We start from the raw sequence: 27757 nt of genomic DNA on the forward strand, positions 1-27757 counted from the left end.
ATGTCTGGCTGACGTGTCTCCATTAAACCTGTTTTCCCAGTATCGTGCAGCCCTACTTAACAGTGTCCCAAGACAACATAAAGTACATGAATCTGATTAAACTTGATGTTTTTTATCGAGTTGATGTGGGTGTTGACAGGTTTGCATGGATTGCCTCAGATCATTTGCGTTTCAATAGCGTGCGCTCTCCGTAGGCATGTTCACATTAGCAGATAATGAGTTGCCACAGTGGCGTGCACAGACCTCCTCAGGGGCTGGGGCGGAAGGACCACAAAGGGCACACACAAAAAAAGAAGAGTTCCTTGTTTTTCTTTCTTTTTATCCTTTCTTTCCTTGGCATTCTATGAAAAGACGTTGATACAATTAGCATTACACATCAAACGAAAATAGGGAAATGATATATAATATTACTAAATATGATTTACTTTACCAAACAAAACAGTGCAAATCAAGAAGGTAATTATGAGGAATTCATGTTTAGTTTTGTTGATGTTGCAAATTTGATGTAAGTATTATATGCATGAAAGTGTTAGCTATCATGAAATCAGTAACACTTTACAATAAGGTTTCATTAGTTAAATTTGTTAACATGAAATAATGAACTGCACTTCTACAGCATTTATTAATCTTAGTTATTTCAGCATTTACTAAGACATTATTAAAATCAAAAGTTGTATTTGTTAACATTAGTTAATGCACTGACTGTGACATAACATGAACAAACAATAAACATGTGTATTATTATTAACTAATTCGTGTAATAATAAAAATATAAAATAATATTGTATGATTAACAAATACAGTTAACAATTGTAAAAGTGCTGCTCGTTGTTAGTTCATGTTAGTTAATACATGAATAATAAACAAATTAACCTTATTGTAAAGTGTTTCTATGAAATCAAAGATATAAATTCCTTACAATTTATAGTTGGACATGGACTTAAGATTTCATTTCACTTGATGTATTTCACCAAGCTAATAGCACTTGCTATGGCCTTGGATAAAAACGTTGACAGATGAATATGAAATTAATTACAATAAATACAAAAAGAAATTCACTTTAAGGCTTTGTGCTTTCTGTTTGAGGTCTCTGTGAAAGTTTTAAAGCAGTCTTTTAATTCCACTTTCAGAGCGGTCACGTCCGTAACATTGTTTTTTCCTCATAAATGTGAAAATGAAAATGGAAACCAGTCGACCATGTCTCTACAACGTTCTCCTTGGGATAAACTAGCAACATCTTTTGAGGATGTGCACACAACATTTCTGGAACGTTAGCCAAGATTCTAAAAGATGGAACTTAACCCCGATGTCCCCACAACGTTATCATAAAGTAATGTCACGCTGACCAAATGACGACTAACTGTCGACGTCGTCACAATGTACTGTGTTAGCTGGGAAACGGTCTCAGTACACTACCACAAGTCAGAAAAGGCAATCACGTTTATGCATTATGATTTTCTATTAATAATTTCTTATTCAATGCAGAATTTTAATGCTCCTATTTAGGTTGGCAGCTCTGGTCTTTTCTTATCTTACACCATTTAGATGAAACCGGTAGGCGATGTGTGAAACATACCATGTGGCATATTGTGAAAGGATTTTTTTCTCTTTTTGAACACATCCTATCAACTTTAATATATATATATATATATATATATATATATATATATATATATATATGAAATGAAAACCATTTACGCTTTATTGATTTATAGCGAGTGTGTGAATTTGCATGTACAGTATGTAACAGTAAGGCCTCGTCTGACACATTTTATGTAAAGTGTTCCCTCTTTTAAAAATACCACATGTCTTCCTCCCAAACTTAAAACTCACACCCATAAACAGAATTTTGTACATATATTTATAAGTACTTGTTGAAGTAAAGATGTCAAAATTTATGTCAAACAGTCAAGATCCAAATTATTTCAGTTGATCTCTAATTACAGTATATAGTGAAATGAGCTCTGGTAGCTGTGCAGGTCTATTAACTTAATCTAAACACAAGACATAAATGCACAAGTACAAATAAATACTTTTTACTGAAAAAAAAATTATGTTTTTTGTCAATAGTCAGCAAAGAGGTTTTTTTAGCCCCCGATCTGGATATCACATGATCTTGACCAAAGTGGTTGTGTCTGCTGAAAGTAAAGCTCAAAAGCAGAAGTTCAGAGCAGTGCAATCCACTTGAAGAAACAACTTCTAATAATCTCACATCTACTTCAGCAGACTGAATATGTCTTACGGCAATATGAACATTCAAGATGGCATGGACAGAGTAGATGAAGAAGAGATGAATATCTATGCTAATGAGGATCCTATAAACGGTTCTGATGTCAGGACAGAAACAGAGAACTCCCGAACACCTCAACACACAGGTACTGAGATTCATTTCATTATAACACACACATTTGAGTAATATGAGCAATTAGCGTTGATCTTCATATCTGTGGTGTTCAGGAAGTGATACTGTGAGGAACAGAAGCTCCAGAGCAGCTCTCGTGTGTTTGGCTCTGCTGTGTGTTCTTCTGCTGACTGCGGTCATAGTGCTGTGTGTCCACATCAAGACAAAGAGCACTAACTGCACTGAAGAGAGAGATGAGCTTCTTACCAGGAACACGCAATTGACAAAAGAGAGAGATGGATTATCATCAAGTAACCTTGAGCTGATTAAACACAGAGACCAGTTAAATAAGGAGAAAAATGAACTGTCAAAAAGTCTTCGTGTAAAGGGTAAACAAAGTATATTAAAAATTAAACTTGGTTGTTTCGTTTTTACAGGATACATTACTAATTATTTAGGTGAACCTGGTTAAAAATAAGTTTGTAGATCAGTGTGATGGGAATAAAGTGCTTAAACCTAAACTGGTTGTGTTTACAGATCGATGGATTTTCTATAAATCCAGTCTTTACTTCATGTCCTCTGAGAAGAAGAACTGGACTGAGAGCAGAAGATACTGTACAGAGAGAGGAGCCGATCTGATCATCATAAACAACAGAGAAGAACAAGTGAGTAAACTCATTTTCTGACTGGATGACAGTTTATAGGAAGAAAATTGTTAATTCTCTTTAAGATCTAAATGTGTTATTGTTTCGCTTTCTCAGGGGTTTGTTAAGAATATATCTGCTGATTTAACTGTCTGGACTGGTCTGACTGACCGTGATGTGGAGGGCAGATGGAAATGGGTTGATAACAGCACACTGACCTCTGGGTGAGAAATCACTGAATTCAACTGATTATTGTCTAATAAATGATCCTCACAGTCAGTATCATATCACACAGAAAGCAAATGCTGATCTTTAATTTCAGGCTCTGGGCGTCTGGAGAGCCAAATAGTTATGGCGGAATTGATGAAGATTGTGCTCTAAATTATGGGCCAGGATTGTCTGATTATCCATGTAATCGTGTTTTTCAGTGGATCTGTGAGGACGCCATCTTAAAATAAGTCAATCCATAAACTGCAGGTTTAGGTAAAAAAATACATAAAGGTGTTTCCTAGTTCAGTATGTCTGTCCATTCACCTGATGATGAAAGATATGTGGAACATGGGTGTTTCTTCAGCTTCATCCACTTTTTTTAGTTGAAACTATTTTATTAAGTATTTTTGTTACATGAAGGTCACATTAAAACATGGCAACTTTTTGAAATGCCCTTTAATGATCTTCAGCCTTTACAGTATTGATTTTTTTGAACAATTTGACCGGAGGGTCAATTAACAATTTTAAACTTTATTGTATGCAAATATTTTTGTATTATTTTATTTAGGTTTTTTGCATTAATTAAACCAGCCCTAAGTTTCATAACTTCCCCCAGATGAACAATTTCGCCCCTAAAAAGTTCTTATTAAAAGTGAACTTGTTTACTAAAGCAAACAAAGTTAACTGATTAAAATAAATGATGTGATCTCTCATGAGATGAAGACTCCAGTCATATCAGTAGCTTAATGTACAGTAGCTTCTTTAGGTCTGTTCAACATTTAAATGCTTTTTGTATCAACACAGTATAAAACGTTGCTGAGTTGACTTCACTAAAGCTCACACAATGATGTAGTTCATTTACACTTTTAGGCTGATAATATCAGCTGTAATAAGCCTTTCGTTCTTTGAAAAAGAAAAAAAAAAGGTTTTGAAAAATATAAAACAATGGAAATTACTTTCTTCCAAATTCTTCCAAATACAAAAGAATAAACATTACAACAATTTCAAATCCACACAAATTCAAAAAATAACTCCTCCTCCACAACCGTACAAAAAACAGAATTATAACACCACTGTAATTTGAAAGTTTCTATGTCATTCATTGCTTTGTAATACTTAAACTCCACAACAATTCTTGACTTAATAAAAGCTTTAAATAAGGCTGTAATCTCATGACCACCACTATTTTCTATTCTGTTCTTCCTTGTTTTATAAATTGCAAGCTTTGCCTGTCCAAACAGAAAATTAAGCAGCTGCCATTTAATCTTTTGCTTTTGATTGTATCCTGCCCCTACAATAAAAACATCTGGAGTAAACTTTTCCCCACATTTACCACATAACAAATCCAACAAATTAAAAAGCGTTTGAAGTCTTTTACATTCCAAATAACAGTGAAAAATAGTTTCTCTAGATCCACAAAACACACATTTATCATCAGTATCTGGATTAATGACTGAAACAAAAGCGTTGACAGCCACAGCCCCATGCAATATTCGCCATTGTAAGTCACCAGATCGTTTGGTCAATGGTGGTTTGTACAGCACCCTCCACACAGGTTTCATATCCTCTTTCAACCCAAGCTTATCCCTCCAAACTGTATCAACCCTCCCATTTAGTGTTCCTTTATTAAAAACTTTTACAAAGCATTTATACATCACTTTCCCTCCGACTTCATTCAGATCTAAATCTTGCAGTCCGTTGAGATCCAACAAAGGACCTGACATTTCTTTTAAGTCTGGTGTAATCCCAAGTTTTGGAAAAGGGTCTCTAATGTCCGGAGTTACTCTTCCATTCTTAAAATCCTTTATTAAAGTCAATTCCTCCTTTGTCAGTCTTGTTTTCCACATATCCATTATGGTTAGCGTGTGGCGCATTGACCTCTGACCCAACATAGTAGCTACTGCATTTATATCATTCATCTCAGGTCCAGCCACGTTAACTATGTGCCTCAATGCCACAGTTTTAGAAGCACACAGTATCTGCGTAAGTCCCAGAACATTCTCACCCATAATATCCATGCGAGCTCCTCTGATTAGAGGTTCTTCGAGTAGCCAGAACAAAGAATTGGTCTCCTCCAGTCTGCAAACCTTTAAAAGTCCCCACACTTTGAAAAGTTCACAATAAAATCGAGGCACTCCAGCAAATCGTAGTTGCTTAGCATCCATTAGAAACAGCGCAGCATCCAGTCCAAGTCCGTCTACTGTATGCAAAATCGTTTTTGCCATCTTCCTCCACACCAGCTCAACAGGGCCAGTCAGAAATTTCTGAATAAACTGCAGACGAAAAGTAGCATGTCTGCTCGGTAAGTGCACCAAGCCTTGTCCTCCCTCTTCTTTCGGAAGAAAGAGCACACTTTGGGGAACCCAGTGTAAACAATCCCAAAAAAAATTCACTAGGATTACCTGTAATCGGGACAGTAGTCCAACAGGTGGGTCCACACAAGATAACCTATGCCACAATGTAGAGGCAACCAAGTTGTTGATTATTAAAACTCTCCCTCTAAATGACAATTGAGAATGAATCCATTTCCATTTTTTCAATTTTCCTTCTATCTTTTCAATCACCCCTTCCCAGTTCTTTTGTTGGGTGTTTAAATCCCCAAGATGTACTCCTAAATATTTTAACCCTTCTTTCTTCCAACTCATCCCACCAGGTAGTTTTGGCATCCCTTCCTCCCATTTCCCAACAGCCAGTGCTTCACTCTTCTCCCAATTAATTTTTGCAGCTGAAATTATTCCAAAATCATTAACAACAGAAACCAGCTGATTAATGTCTTGTTGCCCATTTACCAAAACCATAACATCATCGGCATAAGCTGAAATTTGATGTTGTATATCATGATTCAATGTTAAACCTTTAATCCTATCTCTTAATTTATTCAGCATTGGTTCAATAGCTAAGGAGTAAAGCATACCAGACAGTGCACAACCTTGTCTGATTCCTCTACTAGCTTTAAACGGGGCACTCAAACCACCATTGACCTTCAGTAAACTCTCAGTGTCCTGGTACAACACTTTAATCATATCAACAAAAACAGAACTAAAACCAAAAGCTTCTAGGGTGTCCCATAGATACTGGTGCTCAACTCTATCGAAAGCCTTCTCTTGGTCAATAGAGATAAACCCCAAATTTACCCCTAAAAGACTCGAAACACTTAAAATATCCCGTATGAGACAGACATTATCTGTGATTGACCTGCCCGGCACACAATATGTCTGATCAAAATGAATTACCTGCCCCATCACTTTTCTCAGTCTATTAGCCAGAGTCTTTGAAAGGACTTTGAGATCAGAACAAAGCAAACTCACAGGTCTCCAGTTCTTAATCTCCTGCAAATCACCCTTTTTGGGTAGCAATGTGATCACTGCTCTCCTACAGCTCAGGGGCAAAGAGCCATCAGCCAAGCTTTCATTCAGGACAGCCAGCAGGTCCTCGCCCAGCACAGCCCAAAACTCTTTATAAAACTCAGCTGGGAGTCCATCCATCCCAGGAGCTTTTCCACTCTCCATGCCCTTGAGAGCGTTCAGAAGCTCCTCTTCCGAAAGAGGCCTCTCCAGCTCTGCCTTTGAGTCCTCCAAGACATTTGGCAGACCTTCATAGAAGCAAGCAGACAACTCCTCGTCCTTTCTATATTCACTACTATACAATTTTTCATAGAACTGTACAGCTCGTTTTCTAATTTCAGATGTCTTTGTCAATTCCTGCCCGTTTTCAGAGCGTAAGGAGTGAATATAGCGACTCTGACCGTTCTTTTTTTCGAGACTAAAGAAAAACTTAGATGGGGCATCCATTTGCGTTAAATTTTGAAAACGAGATCGGACCAAAGCCCCCTTTGCTTTAATGCCGAGCAAATCTGACAGAAGAGATGTCTTAGATTTAAGTGTCTCGATATGTCTTCCCTCCCCAGTATTCTCTGCTAACCCTTGTGCCTCCATTATTTCAGATTCAAGTTTTTTCATTGATCTAGTGATGTCCCGAGAGACACTGAAAGTATACTGTTGACAAAGTACTTTCACTTCAACCTTTCCACAGTCCCACCACTGACGTAAATTTTCAAAGCATGGTTTTCTTAATTTAAAATCATTCCAAAAAGAAACAAAAACACCTCTAAAATTCACATCACTTAACAGGGAAGTGTTAAAATGCCAATATGCACTTTTTGGCTTCACATTTGTTATAAACACATTACATGTGACTAAACAATGATCAGAAAAACCAGTTGGTGTAATAAAACAACTTTTCACAACATTAAACTGATGCTTGAAACAATAAAACCTATCCAATCTGGCTAAAGAAATGAAATTCTCTCTATTATGCAACCACGTGTATTGTCTTACATTATTATTTAGATCCCTCCATAGATCACATAAACTATGAGTCTCAATCAGTTCATTTAAAGCACGACTCGAAGCAGCATGAGGTTCCACATGATTCCGATCTAGACTATAATTCCCTGTACAATTAAAGTCCCCGCCCAAAAACAAAAAATCATCAGAACTACAATTCTGTAGAATTGTACTTACATTTTTGAGAAAGAGTACTCTTTCATTACCATTTGTTGGGGCATAAACATTAATAAAAACAGCCTTGAATTTTTCAAACTGAGCCCTTAAAAATAATAGTCTGCCAGGTATCACATGTTTAACCTCACATGAGATAGGTGAGAAATTCTTAGCAATAAGGACTGCCACCCCTCCTCTAGTAGAGCTCATGTGAGTAAGAAACACTTCACCCTCCCACTCTTTTTTCCAGTCAATTTCATTAATACAGTCACTGTGTGTTTCTTGGACAAATGTTACATCAATATTCTTTTGTCTGATAAGCTCAAACAGCATTGCTCTTTTATGTATATCTCGGGCTCCATTCAAATTAAGAGAGCTCACCCTCATCACACTCATTAAAATAAATAGTATGAGGGGACATAAACCAAACAAAAACATGGGGAAACAGCGATTATGTGGTTTCGAAGCCATCATCAGTTTGTACTTCTAATTTCAGTTTGGAAACAAGTTTCTTTAATCTGTATATTTCTTGAACTGTAAACTGTTCCCCTCCTTCACTTCTCATTAGCATTGTCACTGAGTTAATAAACATTCTGCGGTCAGCAAAAAAATCCTCAAACTGGACATTTTTCACATTTTTCGTTCTTTGCAGGAATGATTTTATTTTGTCAAAGTTGTAATCACTGCGTCGACTTCGTCCTGTCCTACTATCCACTACTTCACCATCAGAATCATCAATCATCCTGCCTTCAGTATCAAGTTTATCAGACTCTGTTTTTGTTTGTCTGCTCATTTTAGCCGTTTCCATACTCTTCCTATTTCTCTTTCTCTTAGTATTGGGTACTTTGAAAAGTGTTTCATCACAAGCAATGTCTGTCACCATCTCTTCCTCCTCCACAATACACTCAGCCACATTAACAACATCAGTAGACACCGTAACCAGTTTTTTCTCAACATTTTCTGTATTTCCCCCCACAACAACAATAGACACTGTATCAGTTTCCTTCTCCCCACTTTCTGTATTTCGCCCCGCGGCATTACTGCCATCATCATCTTCTTCACTAACAGAATCCTCCGTCACCATCGCGCTACTGTTATCGCGCGCGGTTTCTCCGCTCGGCCCCGGCTCTGGGTCTAACTCATCTGCTCTCTCAGGACACGCACGCCTAACGTGCCCTGTTCGCCCACAACCAAAACACTTCATAGTATCAGATGATACAAATACAACGTAATCAAAGCCGTCAATTTTGAATTTAAACGACACATTCAGTTCATCCAAATCACTCTTTAAAATCATAAGTAGCTGCCGTCTAAAACACACAACATGCTTAAGCAAAGGCGATTTACACCCTAATGGGATCCTTTTCATTTGTGAGACAACTTTTCCATGCCTAGACAATTCATTAATCAAGAGCTCATCCTTAATGAAAGGTGGTACATTCGATAATGTTATCTTTCTTGCCGGCTGAACCAGCGGTATTACTGGAGTAAAAGTGTCCTGAATTACTACTCCGGTCTGCACTACACTGTTTACATTCTCAATGGTATCAAGGAAGATAACCACAGCACTGTTCATTCGAGAAGCAGATATTATGCTATTAAAACCAACAGCGTTACCCACAGCCAAACTACAATCCTCCACAGAGCAGTTCATCACAGGCGCGAGTTTTATTCCGTGCCTGCGTAAAAGCTGCTCAAACTTTGTTTGGCTTGGACCCGCCATTGCTAACCAGCAAAGCGCTGGTTAACAGCGTTCCTCAAACCCCCACTCCTTTAACTTTCTTTGTATTCTTTTCAAACAATTTTTAAACCAAAAACCCCAAAACAGGGACAGTGTAAAAAGAAAGAAAGAAAGAATAGACTCACTCGCACCGCAACACTCTCAGGCACACACGCTGACTCCGCCCACTCACTCACAGCATCCGCTCAGAGAGAGAGAGAGAGAGAGAGAGAGAGAGAGAGAGAGAAGGAAATTAAAATAATTGATATTCCATGGATTTGCTATATTGCTTCTAGTTGTCATTTAATGTCAGTCATGTGTCATGTGGTTGTTGTCCATATATTTGATTAATAAAGACAAAGCATGTTTTCATAATGTAGTTGCTAAACTATGAACTGGAATAATCTGGATTTGAATTCTGACTGTTGTATGAGAGCGAAAGAGTGTATAGAGAAAGAGACAAAGAAAAAAGAAAAGAGCCAGCGCAAAGAAAAGCCAGATAATAACAAAGACAGAGCAACTGTTACAATCTTCTTTTATCCCTTCCTTGACCATGTGACCGAAACCCAAATGTGAGACGTTCAAACTGACCAATCAGATAATTACAACTTCCCCCATCGTACTAAAGGTGTGACGATTAGAAGACACCCATGCTGCGTCTCAGTTCGCCTACTTATACTACGCCCTAAGAGTATGTACTCTTTTTGTGAAGAAAAAGTAGATCCTTTTGAGTGTGTAGTAAAGAGTAGACAAGCTTTGGGACATACTATCACGTCATACAATTGCGTCTTTAACTGTTGCATTCTGTCACAGTAAACTGACCTGTCAATCATCTTGTCACATTTCATTTCATTATATTTCCTACCGTATCGGAGAGAAATGCAGAAGCCCGTTGATTTGCAGTCCAGGGTCTTTCAGCTCTCCTCATATTAATGCATTATTAATTATGCATTAAAAAGTTAATGGCCAAACGGATCTTTATAAAAGTCCACAATGTTATTCCAGATGAAATATAACACGGGTAACATTAAATAATAAATTATTTTTTTTTATCAGGTTAAATTTTGACAAGTCACTCAAACCTTTATCTAAACCTCTCACTGTCGGTCGCGCATATCTGCCATGTTTTGTAGGGTTTTTTTAACACTTTTTACTCGTGTTTGTAGTTCCTGGGTTGTGGGCAATATTAGCTGTTATAGTGAGCACGGATCCACACTTCGAAAATCCACCAGAAATAGTAGACCATCCGGGTACTTCTGGCATACTCTTTTCAACATACTTTGTTTTGGGACACACTTATTTTAATCTCACACACTGTTTAGGATGGATGGTATGGACATTGAGACGCAGGGCCAATGTCCAGATATCTTGGCCTACAGGTCTCGAGCCCCTCTTTGTCTTTAGGAATTCCCAATGGTCCTTCGGGTAAGAAAGAGGGGACTTCAAATATCTTTGATTATTTTCAATCTTACACTATCGTAACAGCCAGGGGCGTCATGCAAGCCAAAATTCTGGGGGGGCACAATCTGAGACGTTGCAATTGTTTTCTGACGGGTGATATGGATCATGTTAGGAGGGGTCAGGGGGTTTCTCCCCCTGAAATGTTTTTAATTCTGGCTGCTAAACATACCATTTCAATGCAGTTTGGGAGGGACAGAAATACCTTAACGGAGCTAGCAGCAACCCTCCTCTATCTGAGGACTAAGTTAAAGTATCTATTTTGTAAGTTTATGTAAAAGACAGGTTGATGAAAGAACTGTAAGCTCAAATTCAAAAGCTTTTGAAGTCTACTTCATTAAAGCATGTTTACACACACTTAGGGCTACTACACATGATTTTAAAAACAGTACCATTGCAGTTTTTATGTTATGATTTTAAATTGGTATGTGACCTAAGAACGATCTTATTAAAGGTACATAGACGTACATAAAGGTGATGAGGTCTGACTTTGTGGTGCTCTGAAATTAAGTTATTTTAATATTAATATGTGATGAAGGACTTTGAAAGAAAGCGTACAACTAGACGCGGCAGGCGCGAATTTGAACGCACAGTATAGCCTACATCACGGTCATAGCGATCTGTATAACAACTATGCTGTAGCTTTCGAACGGGTAAGTTAGCCTATCTTTTTTCACTGCATTTGAATTAGCTGCCTGATCCGTGAAGAACCGTGAATAACAGTCTATGGGAGAAACATCAAGTCGATGCCTTGATAACGTTCGGTTGGATTTTGCAGTTAGCCTACAACAAATTTAACATCCTCGTTTCTATGAAACTGAAAACAATTGAACCAGCTGGAGACTTTGACACAAGACAAAACAGAACAGATGTTTCAAAACCGATCAGATAACATTACTATGGCTTTGTATGGCAGTAACGTTAGCCAACTAGTTTACGGTTAGACTAGGCTAGCTATCGATAACGTTACACTGACCCCACTTAAGTTAATGCTCTGAATTCGCAGCTAATATCAAATCCATAACTTTTTGATCAAGTTAAAATTTCCAGGTCAACCACAAATAATCCCAATACCTTTTAATATCATCCGATAACTAATTCAATGCTGATTTGTTGCTTTGCCCACTTACCACTTCAAGACCATCTGTAAAACATTGCCAGCTCAACGTACGAGACGAGTAAGTTGCTTGAACATACACAGCAAAGAGCTACGCGCGTAGCGCTCTAGATTTGATACACAGACACCATATTAGGCCATATTAGGAAAAAGGGCTGATGCTGACCGATTTATTACACATCCAGAAGAATACATTTGAGTCGTTATAGGCTCTGGTATAAAGTTGTGACAAAAAAATTATCAGGGAGGAAAAATCTGAGGGGGCACGTGCCCCCTCACTTTGAATGGGCATGACGCCACTGGTAACAGCTCTGTCCAGTGTAAGATCAGTTTCTAGTAAAAGTCTCTCACATATTCATAAGGTAATCACATTCTCTACTCACTGACCGCTAGTGTTGGGTGTAACTAATTACTTAGTAATTAGTTACAGTAATTAAATTACTTTTCCCTCGAAAAAGTAAAGTAAGGGATTACTCTTAATTTTTCTGTTATTTAATAACAGTTGCTTCTGATGTAATTGAGCTAAATACTGTGTATAGACCAATCCGATCTCACGGCAATTCGTATACACTTTATGAGGTGGCTAAATCGTACAACCTCACTCTTACAAGGTGGTTAATTCATACGAATTTGTACAATATGAATGAGATGCCTTGAGATCGGACTTCCCATATTTATTTAGTGATCATTTTGATGTTAAACCCACTATTGTTTTATATAGAATTGTTTTAGTTTATACCAGTGGTTCTAAACTCAATCCTTGGTGCCGCTGGTTCCTATTCTGCTGGTTGAGGTTGATTTAGAAAGTAATAAGTAATTAAATACTTTCTAGAGAGAGTAATTAGTACAGTGATCTAATTAGGCAAGGCAAGTTTATTTATATAGGACATTTCATACACAATGGCAATTCAAAGTGCTGTTCAGTGCATATTAATTCAAATTACACTGTTGGAATAGGTAATTAGTAACTACAACAAGCTCTCGTAGGTTGAATACTGGTAAAGTGGGACAATGGGTAAGAGATGGGTTTTACCAAGATGGGTAAAAGACATTTAAGCTTCTCAATTTATATCTTTAAATATGCTTTAATTACTAAAAATAACTAAATCAACACTGAGCTCATAATAAGCAAGTATGTGAAAAAAAAAATGGTTTTGTGGCTATGACATCACTTCCGGGGGTGTGGCACACCATATTCAACCTTGCAGTGAACCGTGATTGTAAGTAAAATGACATAGCATTCTGAGGTGAATAATGTTGAGGTTATAAAAGTAAAAAAACTCATGGATCATTTATGATTGTTATATATTTTGTTATAGGATGTTTAAAAGTGTTTTTTTATGCGATTTTGACACTATCCCAGTTTGCTTATAGTGTATTGTTAAACTGGGACAAGGCTGACTCTGCACTTCTCCCCTACGACTTTCTGACGAAAGCAAATTTAGCAACGTTTTTTGCAAAATGTCACGCCATGAGTGTGGCTCATGCAGGGTTCCCCCCCACCAGGCACCCAGACCTTTTCCCGCTGTTAAGGCGAATCAGATTAAAAACAAACACCTTCACAAAAAGAGCATTCTTCCTCTGTTTCATGCTGCTGTAAGCATCAGCCCCCCACCACAGTACGGCGTGTGGCTCTCCAACCCTTTGCCGCCCGGAGACAGGCTTGGGAAGCCATTCCTGGCATGCCGAATTTGGTTTTAGAGACAATAAAAAGGGTTACTCGCTCCAATTCGCTCGCAGAACGAGTGTGGCGCGAGAGCCATATGTTTCTCAGGGTGACCCATGGCCGAATCAGAGCCCTGGTCTCCTGGAAATCGCCACACCTGTATCAGATGGAAGTGGAATTGTGCTCGGTTTCCAAAAGGAAAGTAGTCTGACAGACGCCTCCAAGACTGGTTGGGGCACCCTGTGTGACGGCAGGCCGGCCTTTGGTTCTTGGGCGGAGCCAATGTCAGGCTGGAACATCAACTGCCTGGAAATAATGGCAAGGCCACCATGTCCTGGTCCGGTCGAACAACATGACAGTGGTAACCTAGTATTTAAATCACCAGGGGGGTCTCAGGTCCCATCTGCTGAACAGACTGGTGCGTTGCCGCCTCCTGTGGGAACAGGACAATCTCCTCTCAGTAAGAGCAATACGTTTGCCAAGCTCCATGAACACGAGAGCAGATATTCTGTCCCAGAACGGACCGCCTCGAGGGGAATGGAGACTCCACCCCCAGACAGACCGGATCATTTGGAGCATTTTCGGCCAGGTGGAAGAAAATCTTATTTGCATTGAAAGAGAACACCCACCGCCCATTATTTTTGAGGGAAAAGGAAGCATTAGCCCACGCTTAAGGTCAATGTGTGTTTGAGGAAGTGTCATCCATCCAGTGTTTAATGTTTCTTTTTGATTCTGTATAGTATAATAGAGCTCTTAAGCTATTTAGAATAGTGGATCTGGATTTGGATCATAATAAAAAAAATATGCAGAAGGTAAATTATCAGAGAGTATCCCACATTACCAGAATTCTGTCTCGTGAGGCACTTGACAGTAGCTGTACTGCCTTCTGTAAACGCTATGTTAGCTTGTGTCACAAAGTCGCTTTTCAATAACTCATGGGTAAATTTCAATGATCAGCAGCCACGTGCTTAACGGCATAGCAGGCTAACCATGGCAAGGCAGGAAAAAACTCGGGAAGGCACATTAGCAACAGCCATCTTAATGACCAACGATAGCGACAAAATGCCTAATCTTCGTCATCAATTTGTGGTTTCTGTCAGGAGTTAATAAAGCACACTTCATCCATCTTGTTTACTCATCACTTCAATGGTTCTGACTTCCTCTTTGAAAAGAGTAAAAAATCCTACCCACAAACACAACAAAAGACCTGATTTTTTACCTCATACAGTAGTTTTCTGGGTCATAACATTTTAAAGAATATCAAAAATAAATTTTTGTAAGCTTGTGTACTGCTGCAATAAGTTATGTATTAGATTAGACAACAACAAAAAAAGTTTCTTTAACTTTGTATGTCACGTTCACACTTGTCTTTCTGTTTTCATTTAACTGGTGTTTAAAAACAAAACAAAACTGGTGTTCCTACACAAAATATATATAAGGGATATATTGTCTGGGATTACTATGCGTTTTAGTTCCCCATCGATGACGCTTTGGGAACGCCTCCTACGTGATTGTGTCTGAAGCATCTATGTCAACTAGTCCAATGGCGAGAGTGAACGTCACAGGAAAGGATAAAAGCACATCCGGTGCAACCGGCACTAGCTTCTGTTGCCTCAGCAAGCGATCTGTGTCAAACCTGTCTGTCATATTTACTGTTGTCTGTCGTCTGCTGAGGCAGAACGGAGAAGGCTTTCCTGGGGATCGCAAATGGATCTCTCAGCGGGGTTGGAGACGGATCCGAGGACCCTTTCTCCTCCCTTACCTGGTAGATCCATCGCTCAATCCCCAGTGTCGGAAGCTCGCCCAGGGAGAGAGCCCAATGCTGCAGTACTCTTCCTCCGAGGAGGTGGATGTGCTCAGTATTGAAGGTGACACAATCAGGGGGGAAGAGGAATCGACATCTCTTTACCCAGTACATGAGGAGTTGGTGGATGTTATATCTAGAGCTGTTGAAAAGTTACACATTTCACGGCCAGCAGAGAATCAGGGCGCTCACGCCAAAAGTAAATTAGACAAGTGTTTCCTGCCATCTAATATTTCACCACCATCACGGAGCCTGCCTTTCTTTCCCAATCTGCACAGTGAGAGGCAGAAAAAACGCTCGCGAGCTATCTGTCGCCCGGTTCAGCATCTTCCATGAAGGCTCCAGTTTTTCCCACTAAACCATTAAAAAACAATGTTATTTGGTAAAGCTTATATGGCAGCAGGTCAGGCTGGAGCATTTCTTCACACTATGACGCTGCTTCAGGCATATCAGGCTGACCTGCTGGGGGATTTAGATAAGAGTGAGGGAGTTAATAGTGACAAAATTCGTGAACTTCATCACGCCACTGATTTATCTCTCAGAGCTACCAAAGAGACCACCAGAGCAATTGGGCGGTCTATGGCAGCGCTGGTAGCTACTGAAAGACATCTTTGGTTGAATTTATCTGAGATCAAAGACAAAGATAGATCTTTTCTTCTTGATGCCCCTTTAGCTCCCGATGGTCTGTTCGATAAAGCAGTAAATGAAGTAGTCGAAAGGTTTCAGGAGACTAAAAAACATTCGGAGGCATTCAAAAAATTTCTCCCTCGCTGATCTAAACCCCCTGGGGTTGCTGGGCATGAGCAGCCCCAGCCAGCATGTTCCTCATATCGTGCACAACAAAAGGAGAGTGTTGCATCCCGCGCCCCCCCCACAGAAATCATGGGGGCCGGGCCGACAGTCTCAGCCGAAGCAATCGAAGCAGAAGGTCGATCTGAGTACCGTTCTTCTCGCTAAGAAAGCTTCGGCTCAAAAGAGGTCCTGACGCCATCTGGGTCGGACCTGTGAGGGCAGGCCCAATCGTGATGGAATGGTGTACACCTCAGTACACGGTGCCTGTTCCATCTCGGTACTCTCACGAGGTCGTTCTGCCAACCCCGCCACCCTTGGTGTTTTGGGGCACAGCGGTCTCCAGCGGGTCTCTGGCGCAGTGTCACCTCGACGCTGCGTCAGGCTTGCACCCTCTGAGGGGGGTTCCAATTAAACCAGAGGCCAGCCTCGAGAGGCTAGTTCCCTTAGTAGAATTTCTGACAGAATGGAAGAATCTGACGAATATATCTCTATGGGTCCTGCAGTTAGTAGAGAAGGGTTACAGAATCCAATTTGGTTCTCGTCCACCACGCTACAACGGGGTGTTACTCACATTAGTACAGCCCGAGCAGGCTCTGGTAATGGAGCAAGAAGTGGAGGCTCTATTAGCAAAGGAAGCCATAGAGCAGGTGTATCCACCCGACAGAGAATCAGGTTTTTTACAGCAGTTATTTCATTGTTCCAAAAAAGGATGGAGGGTTGCGTCCCATCTTAGATCTTCATCATTTGAATTGTACAGTTCAGAAACTCAAGTTCAAAAGGCTGACACTCAAACAGATCGTGACTCAAATCAGGTCCGAGGACTGGTTTGTCACGTTAGATCTAAAAGACGCTTACTAGAATACCAGTATCGGGTTCTTCCTTTCGGTCTAGCTCTATCACCCCGCACGTTCACGAAGTGCATAGATGCAGCTCTGGCCCCGCTCAGGCTGCAGGGCATACGCATTCTGAATTACATAGACGACTGTCTGATTTTAGCGGAATCGAGATGTCGTCCTTGCTCATATGCAGAAATTGGGGTGGAGGCTCAATGCCAAGAAGAGTGTGCTATCTCCAGTACAGAGGACCACTTTTCTTGGAGTGGTCTGGGATTCGGTCATGATGCGAGCCGCTCTATCGCCTGCTCGTGTAGCCGCTATCCTTACAGCCATGAAAGAGCTAAAGCTAGGCCAGTCACACACTGTGAAACAGTTTGAGAGACTGTTGTTCCTTATGGCAGCGGCATCCAATGTGATACCCTTTGGCCTGCTGTACATGAGATCTTTGCAGTGGTGGCTCAGAACCAGAGGGTTCTCCCCGAGGGGAAACCCACTTCATACATTTAAGATCAAGCGGCGGTTTCTCCACGCCTTGACTATATGGAGGGAGCACTGGTTTCTGTCCCAGGGTCCGGTACTGGGAGCTCTTTGCCATCGAGTTGCCCTGGGGCTGGATGCTATGGTGCAGACGTGGCCGAGGCTACGTCTGTACGCTTTTCCCCCTGTTGCTTTGCTCCCAGGAGTTCTGGAGAGAGTCCGCCAGGACGGAGTAAGCCTACTGCTAGTAGCACCACGCTGGCCGAGTCTATTCTGGTTTGCGGACCTGATTCATCTCCTCGACGGCTCTCCCTTGGAGATCCCGATCAGGAGAGACCTTCTGTCTCAGGCCGGGGGCACTATATATCACCCCCGGCCAGAGATTTGAGGTTGTGGAGACCATTCTTAGCTCCAGAGCTCCAGCTACGAGGAAACTTTACTTTTCTACTTGGTGTCACCAGCAGCAGTGCGACCCCGTCCACTGTTTTGTTGGGTCAGTACTTGAGTTTTTACAAGACCGCTTCTCATCAGGTCTATGTCCTTCCACATTAAAGGTTTTTTGACCTAGATTTCAGTTTGTTGCTATGGTTTCTCTTTGATTTGGTTATGTGTTACACCTGTTTTTAATGTGAGTAATGTATGTGTCACCACAAAGAGTTTTAGACAATACAAACTTATTTTTGCAGTTCCTGATAAAATCACTGGCCAACTAATGAGAAACTTTGTTTTTATTTTCTCAGCAAATACTTTTATTCATATACACTGCTTGGTAAAAGTTAAATTTAGACCCTGTGTACAAGCCAGTGAGGTTAGATTTTGTCATTTCTCTCCTTCTGTCTCATTTATTTCTCTGTCCATTCTTGAGCTTCACATATTTTCTTCATTAATGAATCTTCATCATTCAGAGCTCTAGTAGTAGGTCAGCAGGGAAGAAGCCCAGTTTACGGCCAGTGCTTACTTTCAGATATCCATTCACCTCTTCTCCTTTCTTCACCACAATCTACAAAGCAGAACACAGTTATAAATCTGAAAAATCAATCGGTGATCAGTCAATAAACTGCCTCTCAAATACATTTTGATTCAGTTCCTTTATGCTTAAGTACAAACATTAACTAGGCAGACCAGATTTTTAGATTATCATACGGGACATACAGAGGTATTCCAGTTTAATTATTCAGGGGAGGGGAGAGGAGCGCATAAAAACATGTTTGCCATTTCTCAGGTTTAGCTCGCTATATAATTTGAGAAGTTGTTTGCAGTAAGACCTCAACAGAGAGCAGCTGGGTGCGCTAACTCTCCCCAACACTTTATAAATAATAGTGATCCACATGGCAATCACTCGTCCCTCTTCAGTCCTCACCACACAGACACACACTGACCTGATCTTTCTTCAGGGTAATCTGGCCCATCTCTCTGTTTCCCACGAAGGAGCGTTTCACTTTATATACCCTCTCGCCTGCTCGCACCCTGATGATGTAATTCATGGGCAAGTAGCCTGTCTTCTCACCAATCTTACCCTTTGAGACACACATAGACACAGTTTAAAACTAGTGGGCTAGTGTTTACTTTAAAGCCTAGTTCTGAAGCCCTGCTCACATACCCCTTTTCCACCAAGGTAGTGCTGGTGCTGGTTCGGAGCGAGAGCCTAGTTTCAAATCGGTTCTTTGTTTTTGGACACTCAAAGCACCAGCTCTGAACCAGTAAAAGTGGTTCTTAAGTAGCACCAAAACATTGCTGGGCTAGAAGTAAGAACCGCTTGCGTCAGGGGCTGGGGGCGGGGTTACCGTGACCAACAAGACGAAAATAAACTTGTGACCGCCATTTTTAAATAGCAGCTAATCAAGCCAATAGCAGCTCGATTGTAAATCTCCGTCTATGGAAGTTACGGCGAGCTGCACGAACGCGTTGGATTCGCCGTGTTTGGATGCGATGTAGGTTCGCAAAGCCATGAGCATCAATAGTAATGCAACGACTGCCATTGTTGATGGAAGGCTTGTTCGAGATGCAACGGAGCGATTACCATGATTATGATAATGATTACCATGTTGCTAGCACATTTTTACTTGTTTTTATCATGTTTTAACCCTAAGATAATTGCTATTAGCATGTAGCTATTCCCTGCTAACATGTGTCACATGTTGGAAGTCCTGTTTGTTAGCATGCGTCAAAAGAGCCAATCTCCATCTCCATTGTCTATGACAAATTCATCAGAATCAGAAAGAGCTTTATTAATTTGTCTACAAAACACATTTAATGAAAAATAAATAAATAAAGACAGTAAGGTTGTGTCAGAATAAACATTTACATATTACGAACATATGTACAGTATTATGGATAATATGAATAAATAGGAGTGAATTTACAAGACTAAACAGTGGGAGTATTGCACTAAGAGAGACATTGGGAGGCATTTAACTGTTGAAAGAGGAGATTGCCTGTAGGAATAAGCTGCTCCTGTGCCTCGATCAGGGTTCTCCAATCTACAGAACGGTAGCTCTCCAGGAGCAGAGTTAGAGACCCCTTGCCTAAATGTTCTAGTGTCCAGTGTTTTAAGACCTTGGCTGGACGGTAACAGGGTCAGGGTGAGTGGATTCTGTGATGATTTTACCTGCCCACTTTCTCTCTCTGGAAGAGCAGAGCATAATAAGAGCACCAATAATCCTCTCAGCAGTCCGGCCTGTCCGTTGTAGTATTCTTCTGGTTCATCTACAAAATTAGACATCAGATTTGGTAGCTGAACCAAACCAGACAGTTATTCAAGTGCAAAGAGCCAACTCTGTGACGACTGAGTAGAACTGGGTCAGCATATCCCGTGGCAGGTTCAACTTCTTCATCTTGTGAAGGAAGTACAACCTCTGCTGGGCTTTTTTCACAATGTAGTCTATGTGGAACTCTAACTTCAGGTCCTGTGTAATGCATGTGATAAAAGCCCTTTACCATCATACAGATCTCTCTCTGTTCCTCGGCCCGCCTGCTGTGATGGCCAGTCAATGGAGAGTTTTGCTGCTGCACTCCAGCACATATCAAGTGGGTTGAGCTCTACCTGAACGGGGAAGGGCACCCTTTGCTCAATGCGCTGCCTGACTGGGAGGGATCATGTCATCTTCATTCTCCTTGAGCTTCCTCATCCTCCTCCTTACTTTCACTCATTAGGCAGTTACAGCAGGAAATCGATTAAGCCAGTCAACGCCCATTTTCTTTTCTCTTCTCTCTTTCCTTTCCCGTCCTTCTCCTTGTCCATGAATCTCCCTCCTTCTTTGTATTTCTTTCTTTGTCCCCCCTTTTTTATATAATAAATGATATCAATAACATCATACTTTCAATGCTTTACACTGTTACACATTCTGAATCTGGAGATATACAATGTGTGGGTTTAAGTATAAAGCCGTTGACCCGGAGAGAGTTGTCATGAAACAGCTTCACAAACAATCTTTTCAACCTCATAGTATCGTTATTTCTGTGATACAATAGTTCAGATTATCATAGAAGTACTGAGATAAAAGTTTAAAGTTTGAATATAAACACTGATGTCTACAGTAGCGATAAAATCAGAGTAAATCAGCTTTTGATAGAAACTTGGCGCTTAAAATAATGCATTTATCGATTACATTGTTTCGCCACTAGGTGGCGACAAGTGACTGTTAAAAAATGTATTTGTTTTTGAATCATTTATTAACCCCCTGGGGTCGGCGATACCAGCTTGCTTTTTTTTTATCAGTGTAAAAGAGACTCAAAAATACTTTGTTGACTTTGATTTTCCATAGGAGTTTCATACATCAATCGACCCTTTTAAGTGTGTTTTTTTTTGTGTATACTCACAATAAAAACAAAGTGTGGTGCTTTTCGCCAAATAAAGAAAAATAAACACGAAGCGAGTTCTGCCTTCTCTCTGTCAGTGAAGTCCATTCTGAAACGCGTCCGAAAATGAACCATAACTCAGCGAATACTCAGTCAAACAGGCATACATTACAGACACACAGGCATGAAGCTTGAATTCTCTTCTTTTAAATGAAGTAATTTTTATAAAAAACAAATATTCTCAGTTTATGCAATCTGTATGAAAAGAGCGAGATGACAGTCGTTCTCATCTCAGCTAATTATTTTTAATGTGACTCCGCCCACGGAGAGCGCGCGCTATTCAAACGCAAATGACTGAGGCAATCCACGCAAACTGTGAACGCCCCCATATCAGCTCGAGAAAACACATCAAGCTTATTCAGATCATTGTACTTGTTTACACTGTCTCGCAGCGCTGTGAGGAATAATACTATAATGGAAAATGTACCTCAGAAGTGCTGATATTTCGAGGAGCAACAGATCCTGAGCTGAAGAATACTGTAGTACGTTTTTTTTTTTCATTCTCAAGTGAATCGCGTTTCTGTGTGTGAATGAATGAACGGCAGAGATGCGCGCTGTTTACCACAACTTGCAAAAAGACGGTTTAAATTTGAATCGCGTTTCTGTGTGTGAATGAATGTTTCGCTTTTAGCAAACTGTATTGCTATACTGTCACATGTCTGTCCTGTCTTGTGCTGCACATGGGTGTTTGTTGTTTTGTGCCATGTGCTCTCCTGTTTATTGTCTAGCCCCTCCCATCTTGTTATCTAATTATTGGTTAATTTGTCCCACCTGTCCTTCTCGTTTCCCTCCTTTGTTTGTTCCCCTATTTAGCCTCCCTGTGTTTGTAGTCCTGTGCTGGTTCGTTGTCCGAGTTACCTGTCCTTGATGTTCCTGTCTGTTGGATACCTGAGTTCTGAGTTTTTGTACTTCGTCTGTGTTTGTTTATTAAATCTCCTCTGCACTTGAATCCTCGTCTCTCGTTTAGTGTTCCGTGACATATACTGAGTAAAAATCGACTGAAATATGTAGAAATAAAATGTATTTGTATAAGCAACGTATTAAACTGCAAATTAACATTTATATTTCTTATAATAAAAACGAAAGACCTGTTACAGAAATATGAAAGACAACATTTCGTTGATTAGTTTTGGATAGATTATAAATTTTTACTGTAAAATATCTGCCACATCAAATAAGCTTTTGTTTGCCAATTTTTGCTCATATGTTAAATATAGTATGTTTTGTCAAAAATAAAGTAATCAAATAATATGTTATAGTGTTTATTCCAATGTAGCCTAGGCTATATTCAAGTAATGAACCCTTAACTTTGAAATATGTATGATAAAATGTATACTTTAGTTTTTACAAAGAAAGATTACACTTGAATTGTTGTTGTAATTGTAACCTTTTTAATAAAAAAATATAAATTTACAAGGTAGATGTAAACAAACTATTAAAAGGTAAATATAAGCCTTTTCTTTAAATAATTTTTATTGTGTTTTATTAGTGACAAATTTGGGGAGAGGATAAATATTCCAAAACTGAAAATACAGTATGAGAATTAACTTCACAATTACTAGACATGTTTTCCTTGGATATTATAGGCCAATTTGCAAGCACAATTTGTAAAAAAAAAAAAAAAAAAAAAAAAAAATTGAGATGCTTCCAACTGTTTCTCTTGCATTCTTTCTTGTGACACACCTGAATGAATGGCTCATTAAGTATGCGGGCCCCATTGTCTCCTCAGGTGCGAACCACTAAATATGCATGATGGTGTTGGATCGTTGACGCCCACTCCGCATATTGCCTTTCCAAACAGAAAGTGTTTTGCAAAATTTAAATCAATGTATTGTGTTATGTGAATAATTAGGCAGGATGATTTTCACATCATTTTGAAGAAAAAACTCTAGGCGACAACACAAGTCTTATTGACACATATTTAGTATGTGTTTTGTGGCCTTATTTCAGAAACTTTAGTTTTTAGTTTTTTCAATAACCATGCATAAACATTATTCTCTCAAAAATGAAAACATGTACATACATGTTGCTCACATATTATGGTCGCCCTGTTTGTGCTTAATAGAGTGTAATTACACCTTTGCCATTAATATGTTTATAAGCAACTGAAAAAAGCACAAATGTCAGGGAATGTCAGAATATCTCAAGGACCCCAAAAACACCTCAGACCCCAGAGGGTTAAAGAGAATGTAGTATTGTATGATGCTTCTGAAATAAAAACACAGAAAGATGCTGAATTGTTTTTGTAAATATGACTCATCTTATACATCATGTACAGTCTGTATAAGTGTATGATTTAACTTTTCCCCATGGTCTAGTGTTTAAAAAAAAAAAAAGTCGCAGTATATTGCAATATCGAATCGCAATACTTGTAGAATCGCAATTCTTAAAACAATCGCAATACATATTGTATTGGCACCCAAGCATCGTGATAGTATCGAATCGGGAGATAGGTGTATCGTCCCAGCCCTAATATATATGCATGTTCATCTATATTGCTTTTATGCTGTTTTTATGTTTGTTTCTTCGTTTGTTCATTTGTCTCCTCTCGTATTATGCATCTTTTCTTGTTTTTCGTAAACTACCTTATTTGTCTGATACTTGCATTTTCAAAATCTATATTTGCCTATATATGATTTTTGTGTTCGTACTTATATGTATTGCTTTGTTTGCTTAATACAAAAAAAATAAAAATAATGTGCACTCCATGTGCGTGAAAAAACCATGTGCATGAAAAGACCGGGGTCTCCTTTATTCGTTCCCATTCTCTTGTAAACTGCGTAACATGCTTTTATCCATTCAATCATATTTGTGTGAGACACAAAAATTATGTAGTGTGAGAAGAAATTAAAAGGGGAGGGTCTGAATGAAATCGAACACAAGTGATCACAGGAGATGAATTTGAAACCTTAGTAATAATAATAATATGAACCAATAATGTTCTAGCACTGCATGTTTCTTTAATAAGGCTCTAAGAAACATTGTACTATGTGTTGAGGAGACTTCTGCTTAGAAATCTCCCAGTCATTAAACCAGGATTGGACAACTCTGGCCCTCAAGATCCATTTTCCTGCAGAGTTCAGCTCCAGCTCTAATCAAACCCACCTGAACAAGCTAATCAAGGTCTTCAGGACTACTAGAAAGCTACAGGCAGGTGATTGGGATCATGGTTGGAGTTGAACTCTGCAGGGAAGTGGATCTCGAGGACCAAAGTTGTCCAGCCCTTCATCAAATGTATGGAAGAGAAAAACTGTACTCCTGACTCACTCATGTACTCCTGTACTAACCTTAACTTCTGATAGAAATCCATCACAATGAACTCACCCTCCACCACTCCTCATTAGAGTCATCCAGCACTGTGATGCGATCTCCTGGACTGAAACACACACACACACACACACACACACACACACACACACACACACACACACACACACACACACACACACACACACACACAACACACCTGATCAGGTTTAGGAATTAAACCAATTAATGAAGCATTTATGATGGTTTTGACAATGCAGGAATGCGATGACTGAATTGAAATATTAACAAATATGTGAATAGACTCACTGGAAGTCTAGGTCATCTTTCTCAATGGCTTTGAAGCGATACAGAGCCATATAATAGTGAGACTGACTGAACGTCTGCTGCTGCTTCTTGTTCTGCGAATCAAACACAGTCTGTTAGAGGGTTTTATTTGCCTCTTTCATGGACAGCGACAGAGAAGTGGGGGTGAGATCAGGAACCAGATTCAGATTCGGTTGCAACCTGTTAAAGAGTGTGCACTACATGCCACAGCACATGTCCCACAAAGTGTGTCCCACAACGTCTCTTGCAGTTAAACTAATTTAATTGGATTTTTCCCCCCAATGGAACTAAAAAATTAGGTTTCAGGAAATCGGTAAAGTATTTTTTGACATCTGTATTGAGATGAGCATCTACTGTTTATACAGAATGCTGTCAAACGTAACTGACCTATCAAAATATGCATTTAGCTGTTTTAATTAATTATGCAGGACACATTAAAGACATATCCAAATACAACAGTCTTGTGTTATTATTTCTCTGCATTGTGGTCAATAGAAGTCTGGTTATGACATGGTTGTCACAACAGTGTGGAAAAAAATTAAACTCTACTTAAACTGTTCAGTGAAAATGTGCATAATTTGTCTCAGATCATCTTTAGACCATGAAAACAGGCCAAAGTAACCAAGTCTTTGACCACTAGGTGGTGTTGGTCCCAAGCTTCTCAGTTTCCTCCAGGACATGATGGCCATGTAACAGAGAAAGTTTTCTAATAATATGCCAGTGTTTTATGGCAAAATACAGGATTTTAGAAATGAAAATGATCTATTAGAGATGCTAAAGGGTTTGAGAGATATGTTCTATGTTCTCTATCAGTCTGCCTTATTTCAATGATTGACACACAAATCACATTTGGTAAACAATAGAAGCTTATGCACAAGAACAAAGAGGTTTGTTGAGTGAGGAACAATCTTCTGTGATTACCATATGTGATGTCCTATGTGTGTCATTCTTTGTTTAGATGTAAATAAAAACCTGTTCATCATATAAAGTGATCATATCTCTTTACATTTCGAAGATTAACCAAAGTCTAATGGGTTTGAAACAACATGTTGACAGAATTTACATTTTTGGGTAAATTATCCCTTTAAGCCTCTATGAAATTCTGGTCTCTAGATATGGCTCAGGTTTATAGGATTTTTAGTCTTTTAGAAAAGAAATAGCACACCTCTCCTCAACAAGCCACACAATTTGAGGAACAAATCATGCCCATAGCACAAATGTTGTAGTATGAGTTATGCACTATAGTTTAGTACTAGGGGTGTGTTCAAATCCTTAACCCATCATATAACCCAATAGTATTAGTGATACATGCTTTAACAAGCACCACTATTGACAACTAAAACTACCCAACAAACACCATTTAACAGGACAATCTGAAGGGCACACACATATACACCCAAACTCATAAGGGAATAATAATATTCAATATTCTGGACAGGGCTGGAAATAGAAACTTTGAAAATGCTGCATAAAGTTGACAAACCAGTCCATGCAACCTTTACTCCTGTCCTTGCAACTTTTTTGACATTAGTACAGCGGTATTTTACCTTGTCATCTGCTGCTGTTTTGTCTTTCTTGTCTCCATCTTGCTTTCCTAACAATAAAGGATAAAGTGTGCCCATTCAACATGTCTTTTTTGGAGTTAATGGATATAAAGAGCCAATATACTGTAGATTGATTCAAACTGCCTTTGTGTCCCAAAAAAAAAAAAAAAAAAAAAAATCTAAATTAACAGGCCAATCTCATATTGTGTCTCATGCTAAGTCTTATGCATTTAGAACGACATCAGGATGAGTAAATGGTGACTTGTCATTTTTTGGTAAAATGTCCCTTTAATAATTAACAGAAAAGAGAGATCATATAAAATTGCATGTTGCTTTGGTAACATTTATTTTGATGGTCCCTTTTGAACATTCTGTTGACTATAAGCAACTACATGTCAACTAACTCTCATTAGAGTATTAGTAGACTGTCTGCTTAATATCTGCAAACTATTAATTGTGATGATCCTCCAACAGACATTCAATTGACTATGAGTAACTTTGCAACTACATGTCAACTTATTCTATGCCTAACCCTACCAGTCTACTAATATTCAACTAATATTCTAATGAGAGTTAGTTGACATGTGTTAAAGGAGTCATAACCTAGTCTTAATTTGGATACCTACTGCTGTATTATAGTCTTTCATGCCCTTCTAAAAAAGAAAAGTGGAAAAAAAATAAAAACAGAGCTCCTAAAACCTTTATTTCTGAAGGCATTATTGTCTCCTGAGATCTGATGCGATGTTTTGGCTGTCGTGGATGGTCATTTTAATAATGCAAATGAGGGGCGCGTTGATTGGTTGCAGGAAGGAAGGGGGTTGACACCACAGGTAACTTCAGCATCATTACAAACTGACATCATGGCGCAAGTTGTAAATGAACCCGACCTACGGAATTCAACCGTATATGTTTGAGCCAGACTCTGAACCTGAGCTGGAAAGGGAAGATGTGGAGTCGATGGAAGGATGTCTACATCAAGATGTCTCTGAATGGTAAAGACAATCATTTTGACTAACGAGCTAAAACATTTGTTGCTATTTTCTCCCAAATAGGTTTACCTTTTATTTAATGTAGATTACATTAACGGAGATGTAGTCGAATTTTTTTATCAGTTTACAGTGGTTATTGAGATCAACGTTTGCTATCATGTGGTGTTTTTGCCTTGTTTCACGTTCTGGTTTTTTAGACATTTAA

At 39.3% G+C, this 27757-nt stretch overlaps 2 protein-coding genes across 3 annotated transcripts in view; one reads left to right on the forward strand and one right to left on the reverse strand.

Annotated features, from left to right (window-relative positions):
- stac3 (SH3 and cysteine rich domain 3) overlaps positions 1 to 27757 on the reverse strand; it is a 72233-nt gene that overhangs the window by 35749 nt on the left and 8727 nt on the right. The window contains exons 9-13 of one of the 2 annotated variants that reach the window (XM_084421154.1): positions 26567 to 26613; positions 25002 to 25093; positions 24750 to 24801; positions 18947 to 19084; positions 18122 to 18567 (exon numbers count right to left, since the gene is read on the reverse strand). In XM_084421154.1, coding sequence (XP_084277280.1) covers positions 18469 to 18567; positions 18947 to 19084; positions 24750 to 24801; positions 25002 to 25093; positions 26567 to 26613 — 428 coding nt within the window. In that variant the 3' untranslated portion in view covers positions 18122 to 18468. Of the gene's footprint in view, positions 1 to 18121; positions 18568 to 18946; positions 19085 to 24749; positions 24802 to 25001; positions 25094 to 26566; positions 26614 to 27757 lie in introns of those variants that run through there. The other variant, XM_084421155.1, reaches the window with a different exon arrangement.
- LOC311298338 (uncharacterized protein) lies at positions 2163 to 9354 on the forward strand. The gene is made up of 5 exons (XM_084421164.1): positions 2163 to 2375; positions 2458 to 2730; positions 2879 to 3006; positions 3103 to 3209; positions 3308 to 9354. The coding sequence occupies exons 1-5, from the start codon at positions 2234 to 2236 to the stop codon at positions 3441 to 3443; spliced, it is 786 nt and encodes a 261-aa protein (XP_084277290.1). The 5' UTR covers positions 2163 to 2233; the 3' UTR covers positions 3444 to 9354.

Source organism: Rutilus rutilus (assembly GCF_951802725.1).
Source record: "Rutilus rutilus genome assembly, chromosome: 10".
Taxonomy (NCBI): Eukaryota; Metazoa; Chordata; class Actinopteri; order Cypriniformes; family Leuciscidae; genus Rutilus; species Rutilus rutilus.